This window comes from Fusarium vanettenii, assembly GCF_000151355.1.
Source record: "Fusarium vanettenii 77-13-4 chromosome 6 genomic scaffold NECHAsca_53_chr6_3_0, whole genome shotgun sequence".
NCBI classification, from domain to species: Eukaryota; Fungi; Ascomycota; class Sordariomycetes; order Hypocreales; family Nectriaceae; genus Fusarium; species Fusarium vanettenii.
The window spans coordinates 170,797-197,901 of NW_003315836.1; the positions used below are offsets into that span (position 1 = coordinate 170,797).

The 27,105-nt window shown below is 52.0% G+C and overlaps 10 protein-coding genes across 10 annotated transcripts; 4 read left to right on the forward strand and 6 right to left on the reverse strand.

The window, feature by feature from the left end:
- Window positions 1–2,057: 2,057 nt before the first annotated feature.
- On the reverse strand, window positions 2,058–3,748 carry NECHADRAFT_42745 (uncharacterized protein; the record flags this gene model as incomplete). Its single annotated transcript, XM_003041064.1, has 2 exons — window positions 2,058–2,229; window positions 2,787–3,748. 2 exons carry the CDS (start codon window positions 3,746–3,748, stop codon window positions 2,058–2,060), a joined length of 1,134 nt encoding a protein of 377 aa, XP_003041110.1.
- A 648-nt stretch (window positions 3,749–4,396) lies between these two features.
- SDG2104 (SET domain protein) lies at window positions 4,397–5,553 on the reverse strand (the record flags this gene model as incomplete). Its single annotated transcript, XM_003041065.1, has 3 exons — window positions 4,397–4,863; window positions 4,930–5,452; window positions 5,509–5,553. The coding sequence occupies 3 exons, from the start codon at window positions 5,551–5,553 to the stop codon at window positions 4,397–4,399; spliced, it is 1,035 nt and encodes a 344-aa protein (XP_003041111.1).
- Window positions 5,554–7,431: 1,878 nt separating this feature from the next.
- NECHADRAFT_69960 (uncharacterized protein) lies at window positions 7,432–9,488 on the forward strand. The gene is made up of 3 exons (XM_003041034.1): window positions 7,432–8,028; window positions 8,096–8,869; window positions 8,928–9,488. Exons 1-3 carry the CDS (start codon window positions 8,026–8,028, stop codon window positions 9,048–9,050), a joined length of 900 nt encoding a protein of 299 aa, XP_003041080.1. The 5' UTR covers window positions 7,432–8,025; the 3' UTR covers window positions 9,051–9,488.
- Window positions 9,489–9,518: 30 nt separating this feature from the next.
- NECHADRAFT_69963 (uncharacterized protein) lies at window positions 9,519–12,785 on the reverse strand (the record flags this gene model as incomplete). Its single annotated transcript, XM_003041066.1, has 4 exons — window positions 9,519–9,879; window positions 9,935–11,933; window positions 11,987–12,407; window positions 12,481–12,785. 4 exons carry the CDS (start codon window positions 12,783–12,785, stop codon window positions 9,731–9,733), a joined length of 2,874 nt encoding a protein of 957 aa, XP_003041112.1. The 3' UTR covers window positions 9,519–9,730.
- Window positions 12,786–13,511: 726 nt separating this feature from the next.
- Window positions 13,512–14,810, forward strand: NECHADRAFT_100797 (uncharacterized protein). Its single transcript, XM_003041035.1, has 6 exons — window positions 13,512–13,619; window positions 13,701–13,738; window positions 13,807–13,902; window positions 13,955–14,018; window positions 14,071–14,158; window positions 14,209–14,810. Exons 1-6 carry the CDS (start codon window positions 13,582–13,584, stop codon window positions 14,347–14,349), a joined length of 465 nt encoding a protein of 154 aa, XP_003041081.1. The 5' UTR covers window positions 13,512–13,581; the 3' UTR covers window positions 14,350–14,810.
- A 1,540-nt stretch (window positions 14,811–16,350) lies between these two features.
- NECHADRAFT_69967 (uncharacterized protein) lies at window positions 16,351–18,000 on the forward strand (the record flags this gene model as incomplete). Its single annotated transcript, XM_003041036.1, has 4 exons — window positions 16,351–16,905; window positions 16,960–17,110; window positions 17,162–17,519; window positions 17,571–18,000. 4 exons carry the CDS (start codon window positions 16,351–16,353, stop codon window positions 17,635–17,637), a joined length of 1,131 nt encoding a protein of 376 aa, XP_003041082.1. The 3' UTR covers window positions 17,638–18,000.
- On the reverse strand, window positions 17,947–19,434 carry NECHADRAFT_94203 (uncharacterized protein; the record flags this gene model as incomplete). The annotated part of the gene is made up of 4 exons (XM_003041067.1): window positions 17,947–18,113; window positions 18,170–18,375; window positions 18,425–19,272; window positions 19,321–19,434. The coding sequence occupies 4 exons, from the start codon at window positions 19,432–19,434 to the stop codon at window positions 17,947–17,949; spliced, it is 1,335 nt and encodes a 444-aa protein (XP_003041113.1).
- Window positions 19,435–20,704: 1,270 nt separating this feature from the next.
- On the reverse strand, window positions 20,705–21,888 carry NECHADRAFT_61719 (uncharacterized protein; the record flags this gene model as incomplete). Its single annotated transcript, XM_003041068.1, has 1 exon — window positions 20,705–21,888. One exon carries the CDS (start codon window positions 21,886–21,888, stop codon window positions 21,238–21,240), a length of 651 nt encoding a protein of 216 aa, XP_003041114.1. The 3' UTR covers window positions 20,705–21,237.
- A 1,400-nt stretch (window positions 21,889–23,288) lies between these two features.
- NECHADRAFT_61721 (uncharacterized protein) lies at window positions 23,289–25,863 on the forward strand. The gene is made up of 2 exons (XM_003041037.1): window positions 23,289–25,433; window positions 25,483–25,863. The coding sequence occupies exons 1-2, from the start codon at window positions 23,295–23,297 to the stop codon at window positions 25,735–25,737; spliced, it is 2,394 nt and encodes a 797-aa protein (XP_003041083.1). The 5' UTR covers window positions 23,289–23,294; the 3' UTR covers window positions 25,738–25,863.
- A 221-nt stretch (window positions 25,864–26,084) lies between these two features.
- Window positions 26,085–26,819, reverse strand: NECHADRAFT_42700 (uncharacterized protein; the record flags this gene model as incomplete). The annotated part of the gene is made up of 3 exons (XM_003041069.1): window positions 26,085–26,139; window positions 26,191–26,352; window positions 26,437–26,819. The coding sequence occupies 3 exons, from the start codon at window positions 26,817–26,819 to the stop codon at window positions 26,085–26,087; spliced, it is 600 nt and encodes a 199-aa protein (XP_003041115.1).
- Between the last annotated feature and the right edge of the window lie 286 nt (window positions 26,820–27,105).

Here is a 27,105-nt window from a genome sequence, read left to right on the forward strand (position 1 = left end):
AGGGGAAAACATTCGACCACGGCAATGCAACCGCCAGGGAAGGCACCCGTATGTGGCCAAATGCGGGGCGCTCCCTTTGACGGTCTCACCACCATGACCTCACCATGGTCTCTCTCGGGTCCTGGGTGGCCAGTTTGCTCAGAGGAAATCCCCTAAAAATTGCCCTTGACTGCCGCTCTGGAGTCGCTGGCGAGTGGGCACGTCTCGTGTGTCACTGGACCTCCTGCTTCTGTTGCTCCTTGCCCTTCCCCGGTTTTTGTGGCGCCACCACCTTTGCCCTGTGCATCTGCATCTGTGGCACATCGTGGCACATCTCGTCTTCCATCTCTTCCATCTCGCCCAATCCTTGACACGTCTGTTCTCAAACAACGAGAGAAGGAGACTTGTGCATTTGTTTTATTGATTTCTACGTACTTTTACTCGGTCACTTTCCGAGTTCCCCGCATTTCCCTACTGCACCTCATTCCCCTGCTGCTGTGTCTTCCCGGTCACACACTTGGCTTGGCTCACTTGGCTCACAAGGACCTAACGCTCCTCTAACGAGGCGTTCTTCTCCCTCCGACGGTAACACAAGCACGTGCACCCCGTTGCGTACACATTTTCAGCCGTCCCTCCACGCGCGTCAAGGCACGACAAGACATGCGTATGGCCATCTGCAAGAAGCCACCCTGCCGCCAATCCAAACGGGATCCTACCACTGATCTACTAACTCTACAGAGCCACTATCCTCACCGACCACATCATCGCAGAGTCGATCAATGCAAAAATCCCTTACAGCAAACAAAACTCAAAGACGGTGCTCCTCCTCCTTCGTATCCGCATTCATATGCCGCTTCTCATCACGGCGCTTCAGCCTCCTTCAATCCTGCAGCCACGATGGGGAATCCCAGGGTCTAGGCTAAGCAATTCGATCATGGCTCCACGAGACCGCAGTGTCATGGCGGGTCGTTGTCCACAACATCCACAACCAGGCACGTCAAGCTTCTCTCCGTCTTGAAGAGCCTCGGTGCCACAATCACATCGTCTTGTATTCAAGACGTCAGGATATCACCACGACTATTGTCTGAGACGGAGGACGGCAAACAACGCAACGCCGAACTGCCGATCAATCCACTGTGTGCTGCATGCCGCCGTTTTGCGCCCAGCTTCTCCGCCATGCCCTTTATTGGACCGTCTCATGGCCATCCCCCGCGACTTGCGCTGCAACCGGCGCCGTTGACTTTGATCCTCTTGCAGCCAGCATGGCCTCAATTCAAGTGATCTGGGCTTGTTGAACAGCAAGTGAAACAGACAGCTCCCCTCTTCAACCCTGTGTGTTCCCCAGACGGGCGTCTCCGTCTTCCGGGCCGGCAGTGGACACACCCCTTCCCGGCAACGTGAAGCATAGACGGCCCGGTTAGATGACATCTTGCTTCTTCAAGCCGGACGCGTTTCAACAGATGCCAATCCGCCTGACCGCTGTGTTAATATCAGCAAGCTCATAGGTCGTTGCAAGCAAGTGCATGTCAGAGGCTTGCGGAGAAACTATCGGTTGCCGAGGCAAGACATTCTCGGATATAGTTTTGCTGCTTCCGCGTTCACCGAGCTTCTGAACTGCATCTTGATTGCCCAATCTCCCTCTTGGAATGTGTCAATTGGTTCACTGGGCGCCTTCGGCTTTGGATGTGATGCAAGTGCAGATGCAACAAGAGGTCGGTGTCCGAGCTATATCACCTATTCCAAAGCCAAACTCCGCTACGGGTAGTTACCCCAGGAAATAGGCCCTCCTTGGCATCTGGATTCGCTTAGCTTTATAGTAAGTGGGAGTGAACGCTTACGAAGAGGGGTGGCCGATCCCGAATACCGAGTCAAGGCCAGCAGAAGCCATCACGTACAAGGTAGGAAAGCTAATACTCTTGCATGGGATGGCGCTTGTGGCCCCTTGTTCGTATTTGGAACCAAATAGCGTCACTCGTAACCTCTCTCAGTGTTGATTGATATCTTTAACACAGGCGTAGCCGACGGGTGAACGATCTTATGTCCCAGTGTCAACGGGGTTGGGAGCTGAGCGTGGTGTTCTAGACGCTTGTTCTATTTCCCTGGCCGACCGCCCTTATATGTCTAAACAATGGCACTTCTGGTACATACGACCATACCCACTGGAGAACTCGGGATCCCGTCCGCTCTCCCATAGATAAGCCAGTGAGGGGCGGATTAGTAGTTGGGTCGGTGACGACCAGCGAATCCCCGCTGTTGTATGTTTTTTGCTCTTCAAAGCTCTTTCTCTTTTTGCAGAAAGTAGATGTTATGCACCTTCTGGTCTCTTTCTACTTCTTGGACGAACTACATTTCATGTCTCTTTAGTGTCAAGAACGGGCGACTGTAGGTACCTGATGTGTTAGTGTTGTCGACGAGAACTGTGAAGTTTACCTACCCTAAATTCTTGAGAGAACCTCGCCAGATCAAAACCAATGGTTTGCAAAAAGGGATGTGGGGGTTCTAGGCAAAGAAATTTCAGGTTGTATTAGTCTCTATTCTATTGATGCGTCAAGTTCAAGGTCGAGTTCCTCTGAGATGTAGCAGCATATCCTATCCTTGCTATGGACTGCTCCCACGATGGGACGAACTTCACGATACAGCATAATGCAAGACGCACACCCCTTTCTTGACTTCCAATGAGTCCAGAAGAAGAGACAGACTAGTGAGGAAAACGACACAGCTTGGCTAGGTACGCTCTCCTTCAGCTCGCGTATTGCAAGCTCATAGACCTCCTTGCCCTCATCAGTACCAGACCTTAGAAGAAGTACAAGGTCTGATCTGGCTCTTTTGGTCTGTTCCTTCTTGGTTTATATGTTCCATCAGCCTTTCCAATACCTCCGAGATACCCTACTTGTTCGAGCACATCCTCCTCCGTCAGAGCCTGCCTCTCCCTGAGTTTAAAGTCGTTCTCGTCATCCTCCTTGAGAGTCTTTGAGACTGGATACTTTTCCAACCACTCTTGCCAGATCTGATCCCATCTCTGCAGCCAGACGTCCGTTAAAACCAGACACCGCCGTGCAAATAGCTGATGGTAGCCGAGGAGGACCGCCGAGAGGAACTCACCGACGGCCTCGCGGGACCCAATGACCCAGCCCTCCTTCCGGGGCGTCTCGTGCACTCGCCAGACCTCGGCCGAGATGAGGAATCGGAGGATAAAGTCGTGGAGAGTCCATCCCTTGTACTGCGACGCTTTGGCGGTTACGTAGCTGTGTATCTTTTCGACCCTTTCCGCCGTCTTGACACCAAACATGAGGTCTAGGAACACTGGCCGGGCGCGGATGAGAGCCACCTCGAATTGCCTGTCGGTGAATTTCATACTCAGCCATGTAATCCCACCCATTACTCTCGAAGCTTGGGATCGAATAATTGGCGAATCTATGAATGACAAGATCTCGAAGAATTTGCGGGTCTTTTCCTCGGCGCTCTTTAGCCCAGGGAAGAGCATGATCGCCATGGCTTTGGCGAGGTCGTGAAAGTAGTCTTCGACGGGAAGCCCGTTCTTGCATATCTCGTCGTTCACGGGGTATGAGTAGGGCATCATAAAGACCCGTCCGTCTTTCTTACATGAGGGATCACCGCACCATGACCGGTATGGATCTGGTCTGCCCTCGGACATCTGCTGCCGAATGAACTCTCGACGGGTGTGCTGATTCCGAAGAACACCACTTGGACTTCGAGATGCAAGGGCAGTCTGCCTCTTTGGTCGACGAGGAGTGGTATGCTTGCGCATCCAAGGCCATTTGGTCATGTTGGTATCCTTGGCCTTGTCATTGTTGCAAGGCTTGGTATCGGATTCTGGTGCTTTGACGGGTGTTAGGGATGTGTTCATGTTTGGCCCGCTGTCATTAGACGTGCGAGTCTCTGGGGATGATGATCCAGGGACCTCGGTGCCCAGAGCGTTCTTCTTGGGATCCATGGTTTGCCGCAGAAGGGTGAGTTTCAAAGTAACGATGCCAGTTTCTCAAGGGAATTTGCAAAAGGGACTCATAACATTGATAAGTAGTCACTTCTGGCTCAAACCAATGTGTTTCCCACTTGTCGTCCTGGGACCTAATGGTGGAACACCAATAAGAACAATGAACATGCATGAGGAAGCCTAAGGAGTATTGTGACACATCGTGGAAGACCATAGGACCAGAACAAAGAACAGAGACATATTGGCGACAGACTAGATGTTCTGGCATAGGATATGCGCATGATTAATGGTGAGGAACAAAGATGAAGGCAGCAGGCCTGGTTGGTAGGAGGCCTGAAAGACAAAGACACGTGGACATACATCGGTAGGCTCATAAGTTTGTATGTGAAAGCCAAATGGTGGCTGGCTTGCTGAAGATAAATGACCACGTGGTTGTGATCGGGGTATGATATTGCGGTTGGTTCACCATAGGAACTTTCTGCACTTCTTGCTTCCACAAAGACACCGCGTCATGTGGTCTACATCACCTTCAGGCTCCTCCCCATCATTCGATACTCCATCAACGTAGTCAAACGTAAGTTCAGTTCCCTTTGGAATATCCTTGATGGCGAACAGAGCCAGGTCGTGAATGTGCTTGTCTGCGTGGTCACCAACTCGCGCAAAGATTCGCATGTTGGGATCACAAGAGTGGTTGATGAATCGAGTTGGGCCCGACATGAACTCGCCATCAACCTCCAGCGGCGGACCTTTTAGGCGGGGATCGTAGGAGTTTGGGTCGGTGAATTTGTCTAGGGCGAAGAGGTAGACATCCTTTCGCTGAGATATGGCTGACTTGGACCGTCGGCGATCTGCCTCGGTGGACGTGATGATCTCGCCGAGATAGCGGTCAACAAATTGGCCTTTTTTTATATGGACTGGTGATCGCACTCCTTTGAGACCAGTCAGAAAGCTGCAAGATTGAGATTGAGCAACAGGTTAAACAAAGAATCACTCACCCCATCCACGATCCTCAGTCCGAAAGATTTGCAGAGGAATCGTACGGCCACGTTCAACGACGCGGTTCGGGCAGTTAATGCTGCATGAGCAGCCTTGATGGCATTCATATATTGGCACCTTGGAGTCGTAGAACTTGGAGCGGAGGAGGCCAGCTTTGGAACCGTGTGTATGGTACGCGTAGGCCTTTCTATGGACCTTTGGCACATCCACATCCATGCCGTCAATGCGGTCCCCAAATGGATCGTCATCTTCGTCATCGCTTGATTCATCTTCTGCTAGGTCGGCAAGACAGAGGCAGCTCGTGTACTGGCAGTCTCCGTCGTTGGCGCAGGAGCAGCCGCTTCGGAAGCTATCACCAGCTGGCTCAACACCTTCTCCAAGGACCATGTTGTTGATGAAGCGGAAGTCATCTGGCAGAAACTCGGAGTCTTCTTCATTGACTACCGTGATGGGGATGGTTGAGTGTGTCGCAAAGGAGCGGATCTGACACCAGTGGCAGCCATCGCGTTCATCCTCGTAACCCTGTGATGAGATTAGTTAAGGGCGTGATGACTGGAGCGATGCGGATGACTACTCACCTCTTTTCCGTGGTAGAAGAAGTGCCTCTCGGTTGCCTTTTCCATTATAGATGCGCCTGATCACGGTGCCTCAGTGATTCACTCTGTTAAGGCTGAAACGCGGTTGTTGATGAACTATGGAGCGCTTATGCGAGGAATCAGATCGTACTGTTTGCGATGAGAAATTTCACCAAGTCGATATGAGATAAGATTCGTTTGTTTTCACCGAGTCATATACTTGATTTAGATGAAATGTGGCGACACGAAATGCTAGTTGGCGAAGGGGGTTTACTGTGAGAGATGGATAATGAGTTGGTGGATGTTTGTGTTGGACAGGCTGGCGGCTGATTGGTGGGTGGCGTCGGTGAAGACTTACTCACCTCGGTGAGAGACATCAGGTTCAACGGCAGGAGCAACGTTTCAGTAAAGAGGGGATACCAATTTCTACTGGTACATAGCAGGTCCAGATATGAAATTTATGAATCGACTCACGTATGCCAATGTCAATTGAAGCCTTTGCCTGTTTCTTGCCCCTGCTTGGTTCGTCCCTTAGTCGCGTTTGCATGGATGTGAGCCCTTTGAGATACGGTGTAAGCCTACCAAACAGCGGGATGACACCCTCCAATGATGCAGAATGGACATGTGTAAGAGGCTGATCATTTCAACTATTCCCCAATGATATCCTGTGATCACTTACAAGTCATCAAACGCTTGAGGGGCATTATAGGGGCATTATAGTATGCCTTCTCTGTTTTTAGCCCTAACGACGAGATCTATGCCATTCGGTCATTGTATTAATCTTCTTTGAGCCTTTTAAACCTTCAAAGCACGGCTTCAATCTGTAGATACTTTTCTAGAGATTCCTTAAGAGCTCATGCTGTCGTCGCAGTTGGACCCAAGATTCTGGAAAAGGTTTTCCAAGTACTCAACGAAGCCGGGGCAGGCCATTCACGGCTAATTGCGTTTGCGTAACCTTTCATAGGGCATTTTCAGATGTTTTGTCTCTAACTTAGATTCCCTGAGCGCATACTTGATATGCTAGCCTACATATTACTAGAGTACGTCTCGTTTGGTCCTTCTGGGCGTGCTGTCGCAGCAAAGAACCAGCACCGGAGCAAGGCATTGGAGCATGTATACATAATTATCATTTTACTTCAAAGATAAAGAAGTGATAGAGAGCAAGCTGTTATCGCTAGCCCTGTCTTTAAGTTTGGAGGATGACGTGGACGCGTTGACAACGATGTGAAGCTTCGGGATCGATTGCCTCATGATGCACAGTTGATGGATGGCTCACAATCGCTCAGTGAAATAATAACGATCCTTCAATCTGCAAGAATATTCCTGAGAACAGTATTTCTGTTATGAAGGATCAGAACATATTGTAGCAAAGTGCTTATATAGCAAGGCCAGCAATAGTCAAGGTGAACTACAACATCAGATCATGACGCGTGCACCAGACCAAGCAAGCAGTTCCAAAGTCCCACAATGATTGGAACCGATGACTGCCTCTTGACCAACAGCCAAGGTCATTCGGTAACCTCAAAATGCCATCAGTCAAGGATCAGCCGAAGACAAGGTTCCCCTCCGAAGTCTCAACCCCCCGGTCTACCCGTCTACCTACCTACCTACTCAAGTCCCTCTCCCTCCCCACCAATGCCCGTGATACCGCCCGGCAAAGAAAAAGCCAAGAGCTTCTCCTCTTTCTCGGCTCTTTATTCTTGCTTCTTTGCTTCTCTTGGTTGGTCGTTCTTGGGGTTTGGAGCTCGGGATTACATCAACAGACGTGCGTGCATAAGCTCTGCTGTGTGCATCATCCAACAGGAAAGGCCGCGTAGCCTCCTCCAACCCTTTCCCCTCTCAAGTCGTCAGCCATTTTTTGCCAAAGGTCATTAACCGACCTGTACTTATCTACCAACAATACCAATTTACCCAGCAGGCGATCAAGTTGTGGGCAATAACGAGATACCATTGCCACGCCAGCTTCAACGTCTCCTCATCCCACCAATTCGCCAGCAAAAACCCGCCCCCGACTTCGCCGCTTCCGGGCTCTGTTGATGCTTCTAGACCCAGGCCTGCTAGGACTCAATCAAAGAAGGACCCTTCGATTTAGCTTGGCCACTTGGAGGTTTCCTTTTTTAGGCTCGTCGAGTCCCGCTTTGCGCCTCCCCCTGGTCCCTACAGTGCTTGTCCTTGGACCGCCCCCAAAGACAGAGGTGGATGGATTTCGGCGACTCCAGATCTCGGTTCCCGTACTCGACTTCTGCGCCCAGCGTCTTAGCCTCGCTCCTCTTACTGCTTTCAATATTCCTTCTTTCTCTCTTCATTTTTTACCTACCGACAACAGCTTAGACCCTGAGGTGCCCTGTTGATTACCGTCTCGTCATCTTTACGCTTAACAACTTAAAACTTGTGCGATCTGCGACCGACGTTGGCCAGCGATGGCCAGTCACTGAACCTCGACGACCCTCAGTCTCCATTTCCTTATTTCACCTCTAATCCTCCCAAGTCAACGCCGATCCTCGCAACCCCTCAGACAAGATGGTGCGACTCCTCTTTTCTCTTCCCCGCGACCTGCGATGCTTGCTATTGCGATGCTGACATCTTCAAGGGCTGCTGCTTCTCCCGTTCATCAGGCCCTAACTCGCCTTACCCAGGTGGCGCTCCCAACGCTTCGTCGCGCGCCATCAATCCTCCCCCGCTGGCCCTTCCAGAACCCGTGAACGGCCCCGTGCCTCAAATCCCCGCCGAGAGACGCCGTCGCCGTCGCCACGACCGACCTCTGGATCAGCATATCGATAAGCCTCTGCGACGACATGAATGGATTTCCCGCGATCGTACCTGGACAAGGAGGAAGCTGGACCAGGAGCGTGCAGACTTCTTCGATACGCGAGTCACGGGCAGGCCTGAGATCTGGCAGACGGTCCATGCTGCGCTCAAGGTGCTATGGGACCCTGCGAGTCAAGATGCTCAGGATGACGGCACCAACGGCCTTGCGACGGCCCAAATGATCCTCTCTGCTGCTGAGATCTCTCTCCCGACCGGAAATCTCGCCAACGGCGTGTACGACGCTCTCGGAAACTACTACCAACTGCCCGAATGGATTGTCTGCGACCCGCGGAACGTGCAAGAGGATGGCCAAGAGGGCGCCAAGGGTGATGCTTCGACAGTGGGAGACGACACGGCAGCAGACGACGACGACCTAAGTGACGATGATGACGAGATTGAGGGGAGAAAACGGGAAAAGGGCAAAGAAGTCATAGATGTGCGGGAGCAGGTGATCCTACGAGCCAGGCTCAGCGAGAACGGCCGGGATATCAAAGTCCGAATAACAGAGACAGAGTCGGTCCGAAGCGTGGCCAAGAAGATCGCCCAGGAGGCTGATGTAAGTTGTTCTTCATATCCAAACGCTCAGTAGATTGATTTGCTGACACGTCTCATAGCTTGCACCCACAAAAAAGATCCGGATAGCATACTTGGGCAAGATTCTCAAGGAGAACTCGTCGCTCTCGGCCCAAAACTGGCAGACCGGCCATATGGTCAATGCCCTCGTCTTCGAGCGGTAACAAATCGATCGCCGCTGTCAAGTCGTCACCTCGCCGCTCGTCGACATCCCCTGTGTCCTGACCCGGCAGCTCATTATGACCCTGATGAGAGGAACGTCAAAGCATCTTCTCCCCATCAGTCTCCTTACAATTACACGCCTCAATATTTCATCAACGGCTCCTCCCCTTTCTTTTGGTCTGCTGTCATTGGCCATGTCTGGATAATACCCATTTCAATTTCTCCTGTTGTCTGTCATTTCTGGAGTTTGGTCGGTACTGGCCTAGCGAGTCTTGATTTATCACTCAAATATTTCTTTAGCCCATGCTTTGAGACTGCTTCTGGATATTCTTTTGAATACTATTCTTACACACGCCGTACATTTGCCCCATGATGCTCCTGACGTTGTTTTGCACGGTACAAGATAATATAGACTCATTAATTCATGCACCCACTCATCGAAAAGCCTCTGGCCGTCTCCCGTGACCCATATAGAAAACCATATGCCTTTGTTTGGAATCAACGTCTACCTAACCTGCTTACAATTGAACTCTACCAGGGACCCATCGCATAGCCTTTTGGTGGGAAAACACCCATTAACATGCTCCGACCCTGACTCCGCTCCAACCATCGTCATGAATCTTGCAATGCTGTAGCAACCCTTCTCGTCCGATCCGGGCGCTTACAACTGTCATCAGCTGGTCTACGCTGTCGAGCCGATCTTGTTGAGACCCTTCAATGAGCCCAGGCTCAGCGCCAGACCCTGCGATCGGCTTCTTATCCGAACGAAACCGGTGATGGGTCCATCCTCACCCTCCTTCTCGATGCTCAGGTTGGCCAGAGCATCCTCACCTGGGTAAAATGTTAGCATGGTATATCCTTGAGCATATTCTTGTGAGCAACTTACCGAACACACTCCTCGCGTAGAGGTTGGCGCTCAGGAACTGGCAGTCACCCTTCAGACTAGCCTCTGGTGTGAGACAGTTCATATTTGTGCAGGCCATCAGCTGATCAAGGAAATCGCGTAGCGACTTGGCCTTTGAGTTGATGTTGACCTTGTTCTCCCACTCAAACTCGGTCCACATGGTACGGAACTGGGTCTCGGTGCAAGTAGCGGGCTGGATGTAGTCCATAATGTCAACGTGCAGGTCGTTGAGGATCACCACGTTAGTGTCAGTGGAGTGAGCTCCATCGTACACAACGTTGCCAAAGATGACACCTGTGTCGGTTGATGAAACCTTGATTGTGCACTGCACATTGTGGAAGTCGTGAGGACCCAGGTTCTGTGTGGTCGGGCGCTCAACCACCTTGAGGTCACCCAGGGTGGCAAACTCAACCGAGAGGTTCTGGAGAGTCTCGGTTGTCTGGTTGACCAGGAGGACATCGAGAACGATATCGAATTGGTGAACCTTGACATAAGCCTCGGCGTAGACGGGATCGGAGAAACCGGTCAGCTGAACCACACGGCTAAGCTTGGATGAGAGGTCCTCAGCAGCGCCTTCACCACCAGTTGCCCGCTCCAGATCCACCTCGATCTCATCGAGGCCGTCGGAAGCATTCTTCTTGGCGAGTTGTCGGATAGGCACAACATCGTCAACCTGCACGGCAGTCTTGGCCTTCTCGAAAGCCTCCTTAGCCGCCCTCTTCTTCTCTTCAACCTGGACCATAGCACGGAAAGCCTTGCGGGTGTCGTCCAACCACACAGTCTCAAGCTCCTTCTTCTGCTCAAACTCAGCCAGCGAGCGCACGCAGGACATGATTCGGTCCACGGAGTCTTCATCGATGGGTGCCTTGACGAAGTGGGACTGGCCGACTCGGATGATGGAAATCATGATGAGCATAGCCTCAGCCCTCAGGGCGTTGGTTCGTGCCTTGTCGGAGGAGATCTCGTGGTGTCGCATCACAAGCTTGACGAGAGTGGAGGACAGGACAGTCGCCAGGTAGTAGTCGCCATCGAGAATGAGCTGACGCAATGGGGGCTTCTGAGCAGCCTTGACGGCTTCAAGCTTAGCAGCAGCTGAAGACTGGCTGGTGAGAGCAGTCTCAGTAGCATAGGTGCCGTCGGCGAGGACCTTACGGGATCCAGTGGGCGCGGCGTGCTTAGAGGTTCCGTTGATGTGGTCATCAGTCTTCTCGCCGTCGTCATGAGAGTCCAGCAGCCGTTGCTCAGAGGCAAGAATAGGCATCTCACCCAAGCTAGCACGTATTCTCTTCCAAGCCTCACGGATATCCTTCTCTTCAAGCGAGTACTCGCCAATGATCCACATGATACCCCGGTACACCTTGCCAGCCCGGACCTCGCCCAGAGTAGAGACGAGACGCTCAATGATAGTAGTTCGGAGGCTGGGGAACTTTTCAACAACCTCCTTGACAAAGTTGATGACGTCCACAGCGGAGACGTTGTTAAAGTCGGCAATGAAGTCCATGAGAAGCTCCACAACGCTAGCAGCAACCTCGGAGAACTTGATGGCGCACTGGTGAATCGAGTGGATGAGGAGGGATCGATATTCGGTGTTCTTCTCATACTCCTGGTCGACAGTCTTGGAAAGCTCCTTCTTGAGCAGGAGAACGACCTCTTCGACGTTCTTGCTGGAAACCATCTCGAGGGCAAGGCCAAGTGCCTTTCTTCGCACATCAATATCAGTGCTCGAGAGGACACGAAGGATCTCCATGGTCAGGTCATCCAGGATACCCTCGTTCTTCTTGCGCAGCTGGTCGACCCGGTCAAGCACGATAAGCTTGACATTGTTGTCTGCCTCCTTGATGCTTAGCTCGATAAACTTGGCGGCGGCGGCCTTGACCGCCACGGGGTTGTTGGTCAAGGCAGTGAGGGAAGAAGCGGCTTCATATACAACGGTGGATGCGCCAGCTTCTAGCAGATCGAAAATTAACCTCAGATATCGTGCCTACCAATTGTCAGTTGTTTGGCAAAGCCTGCCGCAACAAATTCGAGACAGACCTTGTTCTGGGAGTTCTGAACAGCATCCTTGCGGATGAACTCGAGCTCAACAAGTTGAAGAAGCTCCTCTGCGTTGGGGATACCCTCGAAAACGGACCCCAGGTATGAGAGCGCAGCATCATGATCAATACTGGAGAGGGCCGCAAAGGCGTTCCTCTTGCAGGTGGCATCGCTCTCTCCCATGAGGAAGGTGGCGATGAGTTCTGAAGCATCGGGGATCAAGGAAGGCGAGTGTTGGAAAATGGAAGCGATGGCGAAGACAGCGTTCTTTCGGACGTAGGCATGTCGGTGCTCCAGGCAAGATCGTGCCGAGGAAAGGAGGGGTTCGATGAGCTCGGCCTCTCTCAGCTTGCACAGGAAGCGCAGGGTGTTGCCTCGAATGTATTCGTTGGGGTGCTGAAGATCGTTACGGATACCGTTGCTACACGAACATGGTCAGTAACGTGCGGCCGATGCGACAATGGGACATCGGCACACGGGCAAGGGAGACCTACCAGACCAGAATCATCTCCTGCTTCAACTTGCCGCTGTTATCAAGCTTGGGGCAGATCTCGTAGTAGAAGTAGAGGAGCTTCTTGAGCGGCTTGTACTTTGAGGGCATGACGAAGCGGATAATGTGCATGAGAAGCGTAGGCATGGGATCTCCGTTGAGCATAATGGTCAAGATGCGCTTCATGGTCTCGACCTTGGTCTCGTCGGTACCCTTCTCCAGCTGCATGCGCAGATCAGAGACGGTGGGGACGTCGGCCGCATTGTCCTGGTGGACGAGACTGTACGCATTCTCGAGGAAGCCAGACATCTTGACGAGTGTCAACGGCAGCTGGCCGAGAAGGTTTGTGGTGGTGGTAGTGGTTGTTGTAAATGGGACGTGGCTCTAAGGGGAACGTGGGAAGTGGGATCGGAGGTGTAGGTGGTGTCTAGTCGGCGGTGGGGAGGCTCAGCTCAGGGGTGCCTGTTGCTTGAAGCTCTGGAGCTCTATTCGTCGGGACAAGTAGCAAAGTCCGTCTGGGCCATTCGTTGATTCGTCACAGGGCGCAATCGCCGACAAGTATCGCCAGAGTCCCCGTTGATATTCTGGGCCAGCTCTGGGCAGCGTCAGCTTCAAGAAGATCTGTCCTGCCAGTGCCATGTCGAACAGGTGGCACTAAGCGAGTTGACGGTCACGTGAATTGGCAAGGGGTAAGTAAAGCTGGCACTATTAGTTACAAGAGAATGTTGAGACGATCTGTGACATAGATGGGAATAAATATAAAATGAGGACTATAATCTGGTGTTTCTCTTTGAATCAATCATTGTCTTGTTTTTAACCTTCCATCTTTGTGAAGTTGAGTCCTTACTGCCGCAGTTCGGTAAGCTCCATGTGTCTGGCGTTGTATTCCTGAGCCCATGTGGCTGGCTCCCGAAGGTGAAGGGTCTACACCATGGTGGTGAAGCTGCTGTGCCCCGCCAATGGGGTCCGTGCGCTCTCTTCTCACCGTGCCTGTTCTTCCAGTCCCGCGATCCCTCCTCAGCCTTGCGAACCTAAGCGCAGCATTTCTATTTCTCTCTAGCCTGACGACTTCGGCGGTCTTCCCAGTCTACTTACGGTCGCCACAATGTCTGCCTCAAACGAGCCGTTCTACCTTCGGTATTAGTATGTCTTGCCATTCGTTCATCTTGATGCTCCACCGCCTTGTCGCATTCATGACCCATTGCTAATGACGTCTGTAAACAGTTCTGGCCACATGGGCCGCTTCGGTCACGAATTCCTAGGTACGAATTGCTTAGACTGCCCCTTATTTAACCGTTCATAAGTACGATCTGACACCGAACGCAATTAGAATTCGATTTCCGAGTCGTTGGCGATGGTCGCAGCGCGGTCGCGAGATATGCAAACAACTCCAACTACCGAAACGATAGCTTGATTCGCAAAGAAAGTAAGCGTTATTGGCAGTAACTGGGAGTTGATGGTCTCTAACGGCTCCTTAGTGTGTGTGAGCTCTGTCGTAGTTGACGAGATCAAGCGCATCATCAAGGCCAGCGAAATCACCAAGTACGCGAGACCCCATCCACGATACCACTCGATTATACCTAACCCCGTGTAGGGAAGACGATTCTAAGTGGCCACAAAAGAACAAGGACGGACGACAGGAGTTGGAAATCCGCATTGGAAATGACCATATCGCGTTCGAGGTCAGTAACTATGGTTGCTCCCTAGGGCAATACACTAATAGTAAAGACAGACTGCCAAGATAGGATCTCTGGTTGACGTGACAGAATCTGCCGACCCCGAGGGCCTACGAGTATTCTACTACCTTGTTCAAGACTTGAAGGCACTCGTCTTCAGCCTAATTGCCCTGCACTTCAAGATTAAGCCCATCTAAGGGATCATCATGATCAAGCGCGAGGGGATGTAGCATAGACGGTTCGGCATCCGGCGCAAGTTGAGGCAATAGTCTGGATAATAGCATGGATGACCTGGTACTGGCGAACGATACCCTGGAATGTCAAAAGAACGGTGTGGGAACTCATCGATGGGCAGGGAAGATGTCTACGGAGTACAACATGGAGATTTGGAGAAGAGAGGTTCACAACAGGCAGCTGTCAAGCGTCTAAGCGTCATCAGCAACCAAGGATGGGCTGCCACAGTACCATAGCTCAGATACAAGCTTCCGACCAGAGGCAAAGGCAAGAGGGTGAAAATCGCGTGCGCGCGGCATGTTGGGAAAACCCTGGAAGCCCTGGAAGCCCTGGAAGACATGGTACGACATGAGATGGAGGTTCTTGAGAAAAATGCCAATCGCGTTGAACAACGCAAGGTCAAATCATGCTATCTGCCCTCTTCCGTATATTTCCAGCCTTGCTCCCTGCACGCACCCGAATCCAAAGGAAAATACGCGCTCGGACGTTGGGGACTCACACGTGAAATTCGGGGCGGTCAAGGAAGATGCCAAGGAGGGATGAAGTGACAACCTGGTCCTGGATTGTCATTCTTGAGCCTGCATCCGAGACTTGGGTGAGTGGGAGGGCATGATGGATACATATGTGGCGGAGGCTTCGCGGGTGAAGAAACACCCGTCGGCCGGCTAGGCCCGTCAGAGGAACGAAATTGCCAGATCCAGGAATTGTATGATTTCGGATCATGCCAACGAAACGGTCTCGGAGTTGGCGTGTATCATGTCTTCTCGCAACTCATCACCCCATGTGAATGCAGGCGGGAACACGGTGGGGGCGCTTTAAAGGAGGCGCTGGGGCTGGCCGATGGCGCCTCTGGGGACGGAACGGGAGCTGCCCAGATCCTATTGCTCGAGAAGAAGGTCGCTGAGAAGGCCGTCTGGTGTGATGATTTTCATGGGAGATCCAGGCAAGATGACTCCCGAGATTCCCTCAGACACCAGGCTTTGCTCCTAAATCCCGAGACTGACTCTAATTGTCAGACGATTATCATTGAGCTGATGATGATGACGGCCAAGGTTCCACTGGTCCGTGTCCGTGTTGTACATGGAAGTGAACCCCTGGGCTTTGACACAGCATCTCATATCTGCATCGCGCCCAAGGGGAAAAGGAAAATGGAGAGAGTTGGATCCGCTCTCGCCAAGGTACATGGCGCCCGGGGAAAGCTACAGCTGTACCCCAGGTACCTTTGGACGGACACGATGGTGTAGCGTTGGTTAAGGTCCCTCCCGCCCGTCGGCACAAATCCATCCTCCATCACAACCAACGGATGACTCCATCCAGCGCAGCGCAGCGAAGCGCAACCTTAGCTATCCATCCTTGGACAAAGCACCTGCAAGTCCCCTAACTAAAGACACAGCATCAGCCCTTAGAGGCCCGCTCCATCTAGGAGGTCTCCACGCAACCGCTTCAAGACCCCGGATGCCAGCAAATCAGGCTCGCGTGCGCTTCCCGGGCTCGCCAGGTCTCCCCATGAAAAGCCAGAGGCCAGCCCATCATCACCGACTTGACCCTTTTTCTCGCCATCGACCCATTTGCGATCTGGCATGCCCGAGTTTACTTAGTTGCTCGATCCCAACTCTTGTGGCCTTTTTATTTATTTTTGTATTATTACAACTTGTGTGATGGGCGCCCTTTCTATTGCTTTTTGAACTGGCTGTTGTTCCGCCTTTAACTTTTACCGTTACTTCCTCGACTCTAGTCTCCCCCGAGATCGCCACCCGTTTTGGTGACTGGCACCAAGTTGGTTGTCTCTCCTCTCTGCGACCCCTACGAGCTTTCTACGTCAGGCCAGCTTCTCACACCTTGCATCGTCTATCGGCCTGTTTGATACCCTGGATTTCGGCCATCTTCTTTACAACCGTTTGCTCTTTTATTCATCTGCTCATTCTTGTTTTAATTGCTTCGTCTTTCATCCTACGTCGCACACGATGCCAACTCCATCATCCAATCCGCCCGCTGAGGCGTCGTCTCCTCGCTCCTACAGCTTCTCGACCTGCCCTGACGACGTTCAACATCAGCAGCGCCCTTCCTGGCAGTCGCGCGAGGCCGTCCAAGACCACAACGACGACATGGGCGTTCAACCCACGCCTGACGCTTCGCCGCTCACCGTTGACGCGCCGCCCGCACCCGAAGGTCCAGCGAGCGACGACACCGTCATGTACGAAGGACGCTCATCCGATGACCCATCGACGAGATCATCTACCATGTCTCCCCGACCCCAATCTGCCAACACTGCAGTCACATCTCCCATATCCAGCGGGCCCAGTTCCGACGTCACCAAGGGTCGAGACGCCGAAATCGGCAGCCAGCTGAGCCAGGAAACCTCAAACAACACAAGACAATCCTCCGAAACCGAAACCATATCTCGCGCGCCGTCCAGCCGTAGAGGCTCGCCGAACCGCGAGTTGGAGTGGATTGATGCGGATGCGCAAGAAGATGAGCTCTGGGCTCCATCGATGGGAGCCGACTTCTCGTGCATGCGGGTGAGTTACACCACCGCGCCCTCTTGGCATGGCGCAACCATCTGACAACAGCAGACAATTCCTTCATCACCATCATCATACCTACGATCGGGTAGCCGATTCCACGGCACACAGCAATCTGAGCGTCAAGTATACGATGTTCAGGTGGAGATTAAGCATGTCGACATGCGCGAGTCTTTTCTCTGCGGATATCTCCGCATTCAAGGTCAGGAGCAATAGGTCCATGTCCACTCGCACAACACTGACCCTTGAAAAGGCTTAACTGAGGACCACCCAACTCTCACGACATACTTTGAAGGCGAGATCATTGGGTCCAAATACAGCTTTTACACCCAGCATGAAAACTGGGGTGCGAACAGCAAGGTTGACTTGAGCCACTGGGCCAAGTTCGCCGCCTTCCGCCCATTCCAGAAACAGGCTCGAAAGGGACCCGTCATGATCCGCGATGCCGCTCAGAGGGAAACCATCTTTATGCGGTGGAAGGAACACTTCCTGGTCCCCGATCACAGAGTCCGCACCATAACAGGTGCCAGCTTCGAGGGCTTCTACTACATCTGCTTCAACCAAGTCAAGGGTGAAGTTAGCGGCATCTACTTTCACTCCAAGAGCGAAAAGTCGGTATCCTCGGCCAGATAATGATGTATCTTTGCTAACGTCATTCTCAGGTTCCAGCAACTGGAGCTAAAGCATGTCCCTGACCGGGGCTGCTTTGCCGCAACCGAATTCCGTTGAGCACAAATGTATCGGAACCTAACACACTCCGAATGCGGTGTTGCCTAGGGCACACTGCTTGTTTCTTACTTCAGTCTTGGCTGGGCTTGGTCGGAAATATCCATATTGATATACAGTAACACATAGATGGGAAGCGGGTTGGGCATGATCCCGTTTTGTTATGACGTCTTGACGGGCCTACGCGAGTATTTTTTTTTTTTTTTTAGTGGGTTCACAAGGCTTGGGATTTCTGGGAGCCTGTCACATATGAAAGCGGAGCACGGGAAATGTTTGATGGGAGCAGAGCGAGATCATTCCTGTACTTGAGGTTTATTCGTCAGCCTCGAACTTGTTGAAATATCCACGCCGAAATGGGTTGAGTTCATCTGCTGATGTTCCGTTGACCGTAAGCTTCTGTCGGCTTGCGTAAGCTTCCAGAGCAGGTTGTGAAACTTCTGAGTCGGGCAGTCGGCGGTAAGTGATGAGCCTCCTTGACCCTATATAGCGTCAGCTTGTGCCAAGAATGAGGAGGAGTCATTGGGAAGAAGCTTACACTTGTTGAAAGGCTGGACGCAGACCACAACAATCTCGAGGCAGGGATGGGTAGGTACTGGGATCTCGAGTTCCTCCTCGTTAGCGGTTGGCATCCAGAACGAGAGTCTGCCGTTGTCAACCAGTGTGTCCACTGCGAAGCTGAGAATGTCGTCGAGCATTATGAGGAAGCTGTATGGCTTCTTTGGCGGGACGTAGTCGGGATTCCTGCAAGAGTCAGCTTCAGGTGAGACAACGGTCCTGGAGTGCCACGAACATTCCCCTTTCCTTCCCCTGCTCTATCAACCAGGGTGTTTTCTCAGGGTCTCGGAGACCCAGCACTCTGAGTCCCTCTCGGACACCATATGGGGGGTCGCAGACGATCCCATCCCATGTCCTTCGTTGTCTCCTGATGGGCGAATTGGTCAAGTCTGAGGAGAATACATCCCCCAGACAAGACGTCAGGCCATATTGCTGGAAGTTCCCTAGCAGACTCTTCTTTCCACCCTCGCCGCGAATGCTCCGGCCATCGATATCGCTACCCCAAGCAAGAGCGCCAAAGTGAGCGCAAGCCACGGGGAATGAGCCTGTTCCAACAAAGGGGTCGTAAAAGAGTTTGCCTGGAGCAGCGAGAGCGATGTTGGCAGTGACCAGGGCAAGTTCCGAGTCCATGCTCGTTGTCGAGATGTACCCTCGTTTCTTTAAGTCAAATCTGACCAGGATTTCTCGAGATGAGCTCGCAACGTAACGGCCAAGGTAAATAGCTCTAGGATCTGGGATTTTGAGAGGGACGCTGTTGAACGGCCACATCTCAAAGATGGTGAACATGTTGTCGGGGTTTGACATTTTGACGGGCCCCTTCCAGCCCAAGAATCGAAAAGAGTTGATGAGTTCAAGTCTCTTCTTCGCAGAGCGGGAGCCTTGAAAAGGCTCGACCTCGAACCTGAAGGATTTGTCCATGTACTGGTCCCAAAGATGCGATGTGTCTGACTTGACGGCATTATGGACATCTTCCAGAGTGCTCCCACGGCCCCAAAGTTCATGGATAGACTGGCCAAGGATAGACCTCTTGATCAGCTTCTTGGCTGCCTCCACCGAAGGCAGCCGTACAACGCAGAAAGGGGACTATTCACGGTAAGTCTGTAGTCTAGATACATTTGTGGGTGGACGCACATCCTCGCTATACTCGATAATCTTCATGTCAAGACCCTCGACAAGCGCGAGCGCCTCGATTTCGGCGACTCGAAAGGACTCGTGCGCCTGCGCAAATTTTATGAGAAAGTCCATCTTGACTTTTTTTTCCGTGGATATTTGGTTGAGGAGTAACAAGAGTCGGCTCACTTTAGATCCATGAGATGAAAGTGATGGTGGGGGATCAGCGAAAATGCCAAAACCTTGAACAGCTTCTTTGGCAGATAGCTGCTTTGGCAGCGATGTTTGCGGGATCAAACTCGACAGAAAAAAGTATCTATCAGCGCTCAAGAAGAAGAATCCTCAAAATCCTTTGTCGAGGCGAATGTGCTGATTTTAAGCTGCGGTCGCTTGCACAAACTCTTTGGATCATGATCTTGTGAGAGGGAAAAATTCACCGACGAAACCCCGGCTAAGAAATCAGTGCCATTTCTGCGCTTTCCCAAGTGCCACCAGCTTGCTCTCAACCAACATCCTTGGGGGAAAACATCTGCGGCTCATCCTTGCAAAAACACATAAGCAGAGACCTGCAGCTTTCACTTAGTGATGTTTCCGGCTGCTGCTCCGTCCATTTACCAGTCGCCAAAATGCTTCGTCACATACGGCACCATGGGTCATGTTGACCAAAACCAAGCTCCTAAGAAGGGCAAGCCTTGGTCGGCAATCATGTCACTGGATTTTATACACAAGGTATACTAGAATTTGTGGTCCCCGAAAACCAAATAGCACACGAGCTGAATGGATTGCAGATTGACCTCATTCTTCCAGCAGAGGCATGCGATGTCATCCTTGAGCAGCTCAACAACACGCAGAAGAGCCCTCGATACTCCAAGGTCCACATGACCCTTGGCGATGTCTTGCAGGGTGATTTCTTTAATGAGTACATCAAAAAGGGTATGAATGTTAGCCTCGTCTACTACTGTGTGTGCTAAGCTGATTTCCTAGGAAATATTCTCATGCTCTCAGAGGGCAAGTCGACTGTCGGCACACTCTTCACATTACACGAAGGTACCACGCCGGACATACCATCCTAACAAGTATGAGCTCACAATAACTCCCTAGGTACTCTCACCATGTATCTTGACAGGGAAACATATGAACGTGCCGGCTTGGTCGGGAAGCCATACGGGGCCAAGGGCGGAAGGGGATCAAAGCCACGCTGGGGTAAGAAATTGAGCTTCAGATTTCTCCTCTTCCTGAATGCTAATCAGACAGTTGTTTCATATAACCTTCGAGACCCAACCATGTTTCGTGGGAAGAAGGGATTTGACCGGTTGATCTATGCCTGCAAGACTGTCTTCAACAAGCCCACAACCTGGCTCTTTTGTAATAACACAGAAACGAGTGAGTATCTAACCCGGGGCCTCCCCAAATATAATCCCACATTAACCTCGCGTTTCATAGCGCCAAACCCAGATCCATTACAGCAGTTCTTTCCTACAGGCTACACCTCGTCGCCAGGCATTAGTCGAGAGTCTGCCGTAGTTCAACCAAGACTGGACGTAGACCCTGAAATCCTTGCCAACATCGACCGCGAGGGCCTCGAGCACTTCGCAACAGAGTGCTACGAATGGTTGTCGCTAGTTCGTCTGGCAAGCCCACGAATTGAACCCCAAGATAGCATTGACTCCTATCTGTCGCGATACAGCGTACCGGGAGACACCCACAGCAACCGCAAGGTCTGCAAGTTGAGCTGGCAAGGATTCATTTCGGCACAGTGGCTTCATGGTTTGCTTATGGACGTCTTGGCCGTGTGCCCTTCGGAAATGTGGTTCTCCCTCAGCGCCACGCGCTTCTCAAAGAGTGTCGCTGGTAACAGTGATGATCTCACCATTCTTCGGCCGTCTGTCGCAGCTGGAAATTACATCATGTGGGAAACAAAATCCCATGAATGAGCATCTAGCCTTGCTTCGATCGCACGTTTCGCTCGTCGCCAATGCCCTCTCCCAGGATAGCGTCTTCGACCAGTTTTCGCAACTCGGCCTGGCCCTGAGGGGTGTTGAAGTCGTCGCGTCCGGCCAACTCTTCGATCCGTCTCCGGAATTCGGGATCAACATCTTCGGGAATGTCCTGGCTCTTGTCCATCGTGCCAACGGTTACCTTCATGCCTTCCGGAGGCGGGGGAATAGCTTCGGGCAAGACGGCGGCCGCGGTTGATGCAGTGTCGTTGGCTTGCTTTGCCTCAATTCTAGACAGGTACTCGGCAACGATAGGAAAATCTCCCTCGGTCTCGATTTTTTCTCTGGCTGTGAAACCTTCAGAGCCCCTGTGGTTCACGTTTGCGCCAGCGTCGACAAGAATCTTGGCGGCAGCCACAGTCTCAACGACGAACAGTGCGGTTTCACTGTCCTCATCTTTTAGATCGACGTCCACGTTGAATTCGCGAATAAGCGCTCGGAGGAGGTTGAGGTGATTGTAGCTGGCAGCAGCGTGGACAAGGGAGTAGCCGTGTTCATCTTGTGAGGCGGCCAGGGCAGGCTTTTCTCGAAGGAGGGGCAACAACGCGGGGTCATTGTCGGCAGCCAAGAGGTAAACGTTCGGGTTCGACATGTTCGCAGACAATTGAGTGTATGAGATCGAGTCGAAGATGTTGTTATGGCGCTTGGTAGTCGAAAATCAAGGCGAAGTATCGGATTATAGGTATTACAGGCGCAAATCGTCCAACGCGAGCTCAAATCTTTGGTGTGATGTAGAAGATTTTTGGCGGGGTAGCTTGCATGTGGCTCAGCGAATGGAGTCTAACAGGGTTCTGCCTCTGTACTGTGTGCCAGCCCTTGGTACAGCCTACTGTGTGAGACAGACCGGAGAAAAGAAGAGAGGGTATGGAAGGTATTTAATGTATTTAACATTTATTAACACACAGGTGCTGCGTAGGCAGCTCAGTAGATAGGAATCGCCCACTTAGAAGTAGTGCGTCATGCCATGTCGTGCATGAGACCGCGGGGTCCATCGCCATGATCATGAAAATGGGATTTTGGAGCACTATCTAACAGCTCAGGCCTCAAGGTACATCTCAAAGCATTAACCTGACACGCCGTTCACTCGCCATCGAAGGACAAGATTCAGTGTCACAAACCGACCCCGAATTCTTCAGCCACAAACGGTGTGACGCATCCCGCCGTCTCGGCCAGGATCTTTAGGGTAAGGCGACAGGAGCCAGCTGCACCTGGTATCGACAAGCGATCCTCATGCTACCCAAAACAACCTTGACAACCAATTTTTGCACCTATTCCGTCAAACAGCTAGGCGGGTAATCTCACCAGGTCCGTAAGACGAGCCAATACCCTTGGCCTTTGTTGCCTGTGTTCCCTGCGGTCTGACTCATTTTAAAGACTGCAAGCACTGGTCTGAGGCGGTGCGCCAAGGCAGTTTCCAATCAATCCATACCTAACCCACACAACCATCCGCCACCACTGCGAGTGGTCTGAACCCGGGCATCAACCCGCAAGCTGATCATATAAAGGAGCCCTATGGCTGCCCTGTGATATCCACCCAAGCAGACCATATCGGAATTGGCCGTCCCTTCTTGACCTCAATCTCGCGTATCTCGAGAGGTTCTCACTCAGTCTAAAACGGCTTCGCCAAGCACAATCTACCAATACAGGGCGGATACCTAGATATCCTCTGGCCTCTGTCCAAGCCTTTCTAGGTTCTTGCAAATAACTCAAGGGTAGGTGTCTATCCAATTTCCTTGGCATTTTAAGTCTCGGCAAACGGTGCAGTGTTTTGTTTGCTTCAGCCGGGCAACTGCAGCTACTCAGGCAACCCCGATGCACAATCAAGTAAACGCCTGCCCCTCATATGAGCAAGACCAACGTCTTGCCTGAGGTATCACTGCTTTCCAGCTCCAGATGCCCACTAACTTTCTCCTTTCACTTCGATCTCTTCTCACATCTGTCAGTAGAGCCATTACAAACCATCGAATCATCAACACCCCGTCCACGGGCATCGAGAAAATGGCTGCCCCCTACATGCCCCAGGACCCTCAGGCGGTCTCGACCCTGCTGCATGCCCTAGAGAACTCTCGGAAAGAGAAGCGACGCGGAGGATTCTCGGTCAAGAAGACGACATATGACGTCAAGGGATCTCAGGATGGCATCCAGGTTGACTCTTGGAGGATGCAGGACTGGGACTACAAGCGACGCGACATGCCAACTTATGCTCGAGGCCTCTTCACGGCAAAGACGAGGAGGGATGGGCCCGAGATCGCCGTGAGAGGCTACGACAAGTTCTTCAACACCGACGAGGTCCATGAGACAAAGTGGGAGAACATCTTCACGCGAACCCAGGGCCCCTATGAATTGACTCTCAAGGAGAACGGCTGCATCATCTTCATTGCTGGCCTTGAGGATGAGACTCTGATCGTTTGCAGCAAGCATTCCACTGGCGACCGGTCAGACATTCAGGTTAGCCATGCGAGCGCGGGTGAGCTGCGTCTTGAGCAGCAACTGGCTGCCATCGGCAAGACAAAGAGAGATTTGGCTCGAGAGCTTCGCAAGAGAAATGTCACTGCTGTCGCCGAACTATGCGATGACACATTCGAAGAGCACATTCTGGCCTACGGCCCTGATAAGGCAGGCCTATACCTCCATGGACTCAACCTCAACATGCCCGAGTTTGCCACATATCCTAGCCCCCTTGTCCAAGAGTTTGCCGACGAGTGGGCCTTTCGAAAGACGGGTCTCATCATGATGGACGACATTCAGCAAGTCAAGGCTTTCCTCGAAGAAGTGGCCGAAACGGGAGCCCACGATGGCCGTGATGTAGAGGGTTTCGTCGTCCGCTGCAGAATGTCCCACGACCCCTCTTCGGTCCCTTACCGTGACTGGTTCTTCAAGTACAAGTTTGAGGAGCCTTATCTCATGTACCGCCAGTGGCGAGAGTGCACCAAGGCCTTGATCTCCGGAAAACAACCCAAGTTCAAGAAGCACACCAAGATCACCGAGGAGTACCTGCTTTACGCTCGGAGGCGTCTGGCCGCGGATCCTAAGCTGGCCAAGGAGTACAGCAACAACCACGGTATCATCTCTCTGCGTAACGATTTCTTGAACTTCAAGAACCTCAAGGGCGCAGATGCAGCCAATATGGACGAGCTGGATCCCCTTGTCATGACCGAAGTCACTCGTGACGTGATCCTATGCCCCATTGCTACCATCGGATGTGGAAAGACGACAATTGCTATGGGCTTGACGCACCTCTTCGGATGGGGCCATATTCAGAACGACAACATCTCGGGCAAGGGCCGTCCTCCTCGGTTTACGAAGATGGTATTGAATGAGCTCAACGACCATGATGCTGTGATTGCAGACAGAAACAATGCACAGAGACACGAACGAAAGCAGATTATCACTGATGTCAAGCTTCAGCATGCCACAGCCAAGCTCGTTTGCCTCAACTTCAAGCATGACGAGGAATCGATCGATGCAATCCGCCAAGTCACTCAGGAGAGAATCATTGCTCGAGGAGATAACCACCAGACTATCCATGCCGCAAGCGACAAAGACAAGTTCATCGGTGTTATGGAAGGATTCATCAATAGATTCGAACCTTGCAACCCCCACGCCCGCCCAGACGACGGCTTTGATGTCGTTATTGATCTCGACCCAACGGCGGACAGTCGACAGAATCTCGAGACCGTTGTCACACAGCTGCACAAGTTCTTCCCGAACCTGGTCAAGGAAGTTCCTTCACCCGAGGCACTTGACGATGCCATTGAGTTTGCCCTGGGATACAAGCCTGACTTCAGGCATGACATTCCTGACCGTGGCAAGAAGAACAATAAGCAGCAACAGCAACAAACAAAGGCAGAGAAGAAGAGAAAGATGGAGTATTTGTCTGTTTCTGTCCCCAGCCAAGAAGTCAATACTGTCCTAGAGCGAGCTTTCAAGGGCGCAGATTCATCAACTTCCCGCTTCTATATGCAACTGAAACAGACACGGCGCGTGCAGCCCAAATTTCATGTTACTCTACTGCACCGAGCGGCTAGCAAGGACCACCCAGATCTGTGGCACAAGTACACTCTACTTCAAAACCAAGTAGAGGCGACTGGAAACCCAGAAGGGAAGCTGGGAGAGTGCGATGTGATGCTCGAGCGGGTAAGTCTTACGACTGGTGACTCTAGGTGAAGGTCCTAACTTTACGCAGGTTGTGTTCGATGACCGCATCATGGCCATCGTTGTCCGCCTGTCAGATCAAGATGATCAGTGGCAGTGTGTCAACCGTGTTGCTCACATCACGGTTGGAACTCGAGATGACTCGGTGAAGCCAAAGGAGAGCAACGATTTACTTGGTCGATGGTTGGAAGTGGGTAGCTCCCCAGAAACCCAGATTGGCGAGATCGTCTTCACCGAAAAGCCGGTGCTTAAGGGCACGGTCGCACCCGTACTGGCAAGATTTTGAAGGGAAAATGTAGATTTCATGGGCTGGGGAGACATCTAGAAGGGAAGCGGCGTCGTCGTGTAGAATTTCGGCAGTTGAAATTGGGACTGTAGAACGAAACACAACTAGACGGGCTTTCCGCTACCCAAATCATCGTTGAATCGTAACGTCATTGCTCTGAGCGGTGTATTGCTTCTAGCTGCACCTGTTCCAGGCATGTAAAAGAGTCTCTCTATGATCGCACCAAAAATCACATCTCCCGCACTGGGGTCCATGTCTCGCATCCATTAATTGCAAAGGGGTATTCTAGGTTCATAACTAAACAGACGGCCAGCTGACACACTGACTCTGTTGAAACACTTCGCTTTCTACTCATCATCAAGAAATCGAGTTGCTAAGGCCCCAAAGAAGGGCACTTCGAATCTGAGAGAATGTTAGTGGTGATGCCGTCTTCCATGGCTGTGCAGCACATACCTATCCAGTATCTCGGCATCTTTATACGCCCTTAATGTAAGGACGGCGATTAAGGCAATATCGCAGAGGAAGAACAGCCAACTCAGGAAAGTTGACCATGCGAAGACAAGATGGAAGATCATAATGGCGGTGAAGAGCAGCGCTGATTGCCAAGCATGAAATCTGAAGGGAGGGTTAGCACCTGGCATAATTTCTGTGCATGATGGAAATGCACAGCCTCGAGATTCTTGGCAAACGTGAACATACCTCACATAGTCGCTGTTTCGTTCTAGAATGAGGAGTATGATTGCTCCAAGAGGTGGGAACGCGACATATGCCAGGCAAGCTTCATAGTCGAGGCGCATTCCCAAACTTGTATCAAACTCGCTGACCTCTGCAGCGGGATATGCTCCGGGCATCGTACTTGAAGCTCCAAAGGCCCTGTTGTCAGGGCTAATGGCAGCCCATCCAGCGGCCTGTCCATCGAATCCTCCCCATCCTCGTTGTGGCTGGGGGTGTTGTAGGGGCGGAGGGGAAGCGACCGGGGAGAAGGATCGTCTAGCGTCGTAGGAGGGTCGGGGAGAGGCGTGTTCGGGAGAGGTCACGCGCGAGTGCTCGGGCGGAGAGGATTGATAGGGTGCGAAGTCCATGGTCGGAGAGAATACGTTGGGTTTCTATGAAAGGGCGGAGAGTGGCATCGACAGACTGTGCGGTGAGGCGAGATATATATCGGAGCAACAATCGCTGAGGTTCGGCGCAAGAGAGAGCTCGTTTGCAAGTGGGACAGGCGGATGACCAGCTTGGGATACAGTTGCTGGTGGAAGGTGGACGTGCGGCCTTGGAGGGTAGAAAGGTGTCGCAATTGGAAGCGAGAAGCTCCAATGAACGCGGAGGCTGAGGTGAGGTAGTGGGCGATTATCGGAGGAGACGATGATG

Excerpts from the sequence above, each read along its gene's own strand:
- NECHADRAFT_69960 (XM_003041034.1), top strand. Across the intron at positions 8,870-8,927 it reads AGATCGCCCAGGAGGCTGAT|CTTGCACCCACAAAAAAGAT; the intron begins GTAAGTTGTTCT and ends CACGTCTCATAG.
- NECHADRAFT_100797 (XM_003041035.1), top strand. The coding sequence starts at position 13,582 with ATGTCTGCCTCAAACGAGCCGTTCTACCTTCGGTATTA. Across the intron at positions 13,739-13,806 it reads CTTCGGTCACGAATTCCTAG|AATTCGATTTCCGAGTCGTT; the intron begins GTACGAATTGCT and ends GAACGCAATTAG. Across the intron at positions 14,159-14,208 it reads ATGACCATATCGCGTTCGAG|ACTGCCAAGATAGGATCTCT; the intron begins GTCAGTAACTAT and ends TAGTAAAGACAG.
- NECHADRAFT_61721 (XM_003041037.1), top strand. The coding sequence starts at position 23,295 with ATGGCTGCCCCCTACATGCCCCAGGACCCTCAGGCGGTCTCGACCCTG. Across the intron at positions 25,434-25,482 it reads GCGATGTGATGCTCGAGCGG|GTTGTGTTCGATGACCGCAT; the intron begins GTAAGTCTTACG and ends AACTTTACGCAG.